Source organism: Lipotes vexillifer, unplaced genomic scaffold (assembly GCF_000442215.2).
Source record: "Lipotes vexillifer unplaced genomic scaffold, Lipotes_vexillifer_v1.1 scaffold240, whole genome shotgun sequence".
Lineage (NCBI taxonomy): Eukaryota > Metazoa > Chordata > Mammalia > Artiodactyla > Lipotidae > Lipotes > Lipotes vexillifer.
The window spans coordinates 6,192,165-6,198,464 of NW_006797481.1; the positions used below are offsets into that span (position 1 = coordinate 6,192,165).

At 35.1% G+C, this 6,300-nt stretch overlaps 1 protein-coding gene across 1 annotated transcript in view; it reads right to left on the minus strand.

The window, feature by feature from the left end:
• ATRNL1 (attractin like 1) overlaps positions 1–6,300 on the minus strand; it is a 713,182-nt gene that overhangs the window by 655,503 nt on the left and 51,379 nt on the right. The window contains exon 7 of the mRNA XM_007469606.1: positions 5,751–5,838. Coding sequence (XP_007469668.1) covers positions 5,751–5,838 — 88 coding nt within the window. The remainder of the gene's footprint in view (positions 1–5,750; positions 5,839–6,300) is intronic.

Consider the following 6,300-nt stretch of genomic DNA (forward strand, 5'->3'; position numbering starts at 1 on the left):
AATGTCACACCCCCCACCAGCCTAGGTCCCGCCCCACCCTAAACCCCACCCCTGCCTAAGTTCCACCCCCACCTAAACTCCTCCCGCATAGCCAAGGGTTTTTTTTTTCTTTTTCTTTTTCCGCTTTTAGATTGGGGTTCTGCTTTACCTTGTTGATTCATTTATATTTTTATTTTTCCTAGTAAATCTTTTATTTTTCTCATTGTATTTTATTCTTTATACTTTGTTATTGTTCTCTCCTTTTGGCTTGTTCCCCCCACCTTTTTTTTCTTTTTTTCTGTTGTGGTTTTATTTTACCTTGTTGCAGTTGTTGCAATTATGTTTTTACTTTTCCTAATATATCTTTTCTCTTTCAAATCTTTTTTTTTTTATTCTTTGATATCGTGCTGCTCCTTTTCTCTTTCTTTCTTTCTTTTGTTTTTTGGGGTTTTTTTTTGGCTTGGTTCCCAGGCCAGAGGTAGGGCCCAATCTCCTGTGGTGGGAGCTCCAAGTCCAACCCAGTGGATTAACAGAGAACCTCACACCCTAGGGAATATTAATCAGAGTAAGGCCTCCCACAGGTCCTCATCTCAGCACCAAGGCCCAGCTCTATCCAACTGGCTGCAAACTCCAGTGCTGGACACCTAAGGCCAAACAACCAGTAAGACAGGAATACAGCCCCAACCATCAAAAAAAAGAAATGACAAGAAAATATATTACAGACGAAGAAGCAAGGTAAAAACCTACAAGACCAAATAAATGAAGATGAAATAGGCAACATACCAGAAAAAGAATTCAGAGTAGTGATAGTATAGATGATCCAAATTCTCAGAAACAGAATGGAGAAAATACAAGAAACATTTAACAAGGATCTAGAAGAACTAAATAGCAAATAGTGATGAACAACACAATAACTGAAATTAAAAACACTCTAGAAGGAATCAATAGCAGAATAACTGAGGCAGAAGAACAGACAAGTAAGCTGGAAGATAAAATGGAGGAAATAACTGCCAGGGAGCAGAATAAAGAAAGAAGAATGAAAAGAATTGAGGACAGTCTCAGAGACCTCTGGGACAACATTAAACATACCAACATTCGAATTATAGGGGTCCCAGAGGAAGAAGAGAAAAAGAAAGGGTCTGAGAAAATATTTGAAGAGATTATAGTTGAAAACTTCCCTAACATGGGAAAGGAAATAGTCAATCAAGTCCAGGAAGCGCAGAGAGTCCCATACAGGATAAACCCAAAGACAAACATGCCGAGGCACATATTAATCAAACTATCAAAAATTAAATACAAAGAACAAATATTAAAAGCAGCAAGAGAAAAACAACAAATAACATACAAGGGAATCCCCATAAGGTTTCAGCAGAAACTCTGAAAGCCAGAAGGGGGTGGTAGGACATATTTAAAGTGATGAAAGGGAAAAACCTACAACCAAGATTACTCTACCCAGCAAGGATCTCATTCAGATTTGATAGAGAAGTCAAAAGCTTTTCAGACAAGCAAAAGCTAAGAGAATTCAGCACACCAAACCAGCTTTACAACAAATGCTAAAGAAACTTCTCTAGGCAGGAAACACAGGATAAGGGAAAGACCTACAAAAACAAACACAAAACAATTAAGAAAATGGTAACAGGAACATACATATCGATAATTACCTTAAATGTAAATGGATTAAATGCTCCAACCAAAAGACACAGACTGGCTGAATGGATACAAAACCAACACCTGTAGAATATGCTATCCACAAGAGACCCACTTCAGACCTAGGGACACACACAGACTGAAAGTGAGGGGATGGAAAAAGATATTCCATGCAAATGGAAACCAAAAGAAAGGTGGAGTAGCAATTCTCTTATCAGACAAAATAGACTTTAAAATAAAGGCTATTACAAGAGACAAAGAAGGACACTACATAATGATCAAGGGATCAATCCAAGAAGAAGATATAACGATGGTAAATATTTATGCACCCAACATAGGAGCACCTCAATACATAAGGCAAATGCTAACAGCCATAAAAGGGGAAATCGACAGTAACACAATCATAGTAGGGTACTTTAACACCCCACTTTCACCAATGGACAGATCATCCAAAATGAAATAAATAAGGAAACACAAGCTTTAAATGAAAAATTAAACAAAATGTACTTAACTGATATTTATAGGACATTCCATCCAAAAACAACAGAATACACTTTCTTCTCAAGTGCTCATGGAACATTCTCCAGGATAGACCATATCTTGGGTCACAGATCAAACCTTGGTAAATTTAGGAAAATTGAAATTGTACCAAGTATCTTTTCCGGCCACAACACTATGAGACTAGATATCAGTCACAGGAAAAAAATGTAAAAAATACAAACACATGGAGGCTACACAATATGCTACAAAATAACCAAGAGATCACTGAAGAAATCAAAGAGGAAATCAAAAAATACTTAGAAACAAATGACAAAGAAAACATGACAACCCAAAACCTATGGGATGCAGCAAAGGCAGTTCTAAGAGGGAAGTTTATAGCAATACAATCCTACTTCCAGAAACAAGAAAAACCTCAAATAAACAACCTAACCTTACACCTAAAGCAATCAGAGAAAAAAGAACCAAAAAAACTCCAAAGTTAGCAGAAGGAAAGAAATCATAAAGATCAGATCAGAAATAAATGAAAAAGAAATGAAGGAAACAATAGCAAAGACCAATAAAACTAAAAGCTGGTTCTTTGAGAAGATAAACAAAATTCATAAACCATTAGCCAGACTCATCAAGAAAAAAAGGGAGAAGACTCAAATCAACAGAATTAGAAATGAAAAAGGAGAAGTAACAGCTGACACTGCAGAAATACAAAGGATCATGAGAGACTACTACAAGCAATCAGGTACCACCTCACACCAGTTAGAATGGCCATCATCAAAAAATCTACAAACAATAAATGCTGGAGAGGGTGTGGAGAAAAGGGAACCCTCTTGCACTGTTGGTGTGAATGTAAACTGATACAGCCACTATGGAGAACAGTACAGAGGTTCCTTAAAAAACTAAAATCAGAATTACCATATGACCCAGCAATCCCACGACTGGGCATATACACTGAGAAAACCATAATTCAAAAAGAATCATGTACCACAATGTTCACTGCAGCACTATTTACAGTAGACAGGACATGGAAGCAACCTAAGTGTCCATCAACAGATGAATGGATAAAGAAGATGTTGCACCTATATACAGTGGAATATTATTCAGCCATAGAAAGAAAAGAAATTGAGTTATTTGTAATGAGGTGGATGGACCTAAGTCTGTCATACAGAGTGAAGTAAGTCAGAAAGAGAAAAACAAATACCGTATGCCAACACATAAATATGTAATCTAAAAAAAAATGGTTCTGATGAACCTAGGGGCAGGACAGGAATAAAGACACAGACATAGAGAATGGCCTTGAGGACACAGGGAGAGGCAAGGGTGACAGCTGAAGGGTACAGGACTTCTCTACAAGGTGATGAAAATATTCGAAAATTGATTACACAACACTGCAATTTTGACAAACCTGCAAGAGACAACTGCACAACTCTGAAGATACTAAAAAGCATTCAGTTGTACATTTTAAACACATGAATTGTATCGTATGCCAATTATATCTCAATAAAGCTGTTACAAGAAAATGAAATAAATCAAAAAACTGAAAGAAAACAAAGAAACATATATCCACATACATATGTACATAGAGAGATTTTTATTTAATTTCTTAAACATGTATATGCATAGCACAAAACAGTGGTAGTTTATTCTTTACATTGCTCCTGTGTTTTCCAAATTTTCTTAAACAAGCACAGAAAATATATAAGTTCCGATTTGAAGAGCGTAGTCACAGTCCACAAAATACATGAATTTTTGTTGATTCGAAATAAAAACCAATTAAATATCCTGATTTTAATCATGCTAAATTCATGAACCCCACAAATACATAAAAATAACTGATTAAAAGCAATCCCTATCAAAATCCCAATGACATTTTGCATAAGTAGAAAAATCCATCCTAAAACTATTATGGAATCTTATGGAATCCCGAATAGATAAAACAAACTTGAAAAACAAGACTGAAGTTGGAGGTCTCACAATTCTTCATTTCAAAACTTACTACAAAACTACACTAATCAAAACAGTGTGGTACTGGAATAAACACAAATCTAGATCAAAGGACTAGAGAGCTCAGAAATAAATCTTTGCATATATGATCAAATGCTTTCAACAAGAGTGCCAAGACCATTTAATGGGGGAAAAGTCTTTTCAACAAATAGTGCTGGGAAAACTGAATATCCACATGTAAGAGAAAAAAATTGGACCCTTCCTTTATACCCTAAACAAAAATTAACTCAAAACAGATTAAAGACCCAAGAACTAAAACTTCACAATTCTTAAAAGAAAACATAGGGAAAAGGCTTCATAATATTGGATTTAGCAATGATTTCTTGGATATGACACCAAAAGCACTGGCAACAAAAGAAAAAACAGATAAACTGGACTGTGTCAAAATTAAAAACCTGCCCATCAAAGGACATTATCAATAGAGTGAAAAAGCCCACAGGATGAGAGAAAATATTTGCAAATAATATATCCAATTAGGGGATAAAATCCAGAATATATAAAGAACTCCTACAACTCAACACCAAAAGAAAGTTAAAAATGGGCAAAAGACGTGAATATATGTTTCTCCAGAGAAAGCATACAAATAGCCAATAAGCACCTGAAAAGATGTTACATACCACAAATCATTAAGGAAATACAAATCAAAACCACAGTGAGATACTGCTTTACATCCATCAGGATGGCTATTATAGGAAGGAAGGAAGGAAGGAAGAGGAAAATAACAAGTGTTGACAAGGATATGGAGGAATTGAAACCTTTGTGCACTGCTGGTAGGAATGTAAAATTGTTACAGCTGCTGTGGAAAACAATATAGCAGTTCCTCAAAAAATTAAAAATAGAATTACCATACAATCCAGCAATTCCACTTCTGGCTATCTATCCAAAAGAATTGAAATCAGGGACTTGAAAAGATAGTTGTATACCCATGTTCATAGTAGCATTATTCATAATAGCCAAAAAGGTGGAAGCAACCCAAGTATCTATTGATGGATGAATGGATAAACAAAATGCAGTGCAATATATACATACAACAGAACATTATTCAGACGTAAAAAGGAAGGAAATTCTGACACATGCTACAAGATGGATGAATCTTGAGGACACCATGCCAAGTGAAATAAGCCAGTCATTAAAGGACAAACACTGTATGATTTCACTTACATGAGGTACCTAGAATAGTCAAATTCACAGAGACAGAAAGCAGAATGGTAGTTTGCAAGGTCTGGGGAAAGGGGGAAATGAGGAGTTACTGTATGGGTATAGAGTTTCCGTTTTGCAAGATGAAAAGCAGTCTGAAAATAACAGTAATGGCTGTACAACAACTTGAATACACTTAATGCCACTGAATGAATTCTACTCTTAAAAATGGTTAAAATGGTAAATTTTTGTTATGTATATCATGGACAAAAACTCAACCTTCATTTCTTCTCAAGTTCAACGGAGGACTGTATTAAAATCTTTTTATTTTTACTAAAATAGTATAAAAGTCTTTGACATCTCAAGTTATTGTGATTCATATGATCTACTGTTCTTATTAAATGTTTGAAATAAATCTGAGATTTAATATTTCTTCCTCTAAAGTCTAAAAAAAGAAAAAAAAAGATTAAAATTTAAAGCAGGATTCATACCTGATATAAAGCAAGAGAATGCCCATATCTCTGGAGAGGTCCCCTTGATACAGTTCCTACATTCCATATACTGCTTTCTAAATTGTAACTAAAAACAAGAAAAAAAAAATAACTTCATAAGCTAAGATTCATTTTCAGTTTTGTAATTTGCATATGCTTTCTTGTATTTAAATATTCATTAATTCAAAAACAATTAGAATAAACTCATAATTTCATATACCATTTTAGAAATTTCTAATAGAGACTCATTCAAGATATACCTAGTCTAAATTAGGATTCAATCATCCGAATGTATAATATACAATAAATTGACTAGGCTATTTATCACCGGAGTTAAATTTGTTCTGAACCAGCTGATTAACCTAAACAATAGTGAGCTCTTCTACACTTTTAAAGTCACCTGGACCTCCTTGAAGCTCCTACCTTAAGGCTTTTGTCTGGCTTTCTTCTCTGCCAATGTCTGACCCCTTCAAGTCTTTGCTCAGCTCTCACCTTTCCCATGAAGCCTACACCACTGCATTTGTGAGTGCAACTCCCTCCTCTTTGGCAT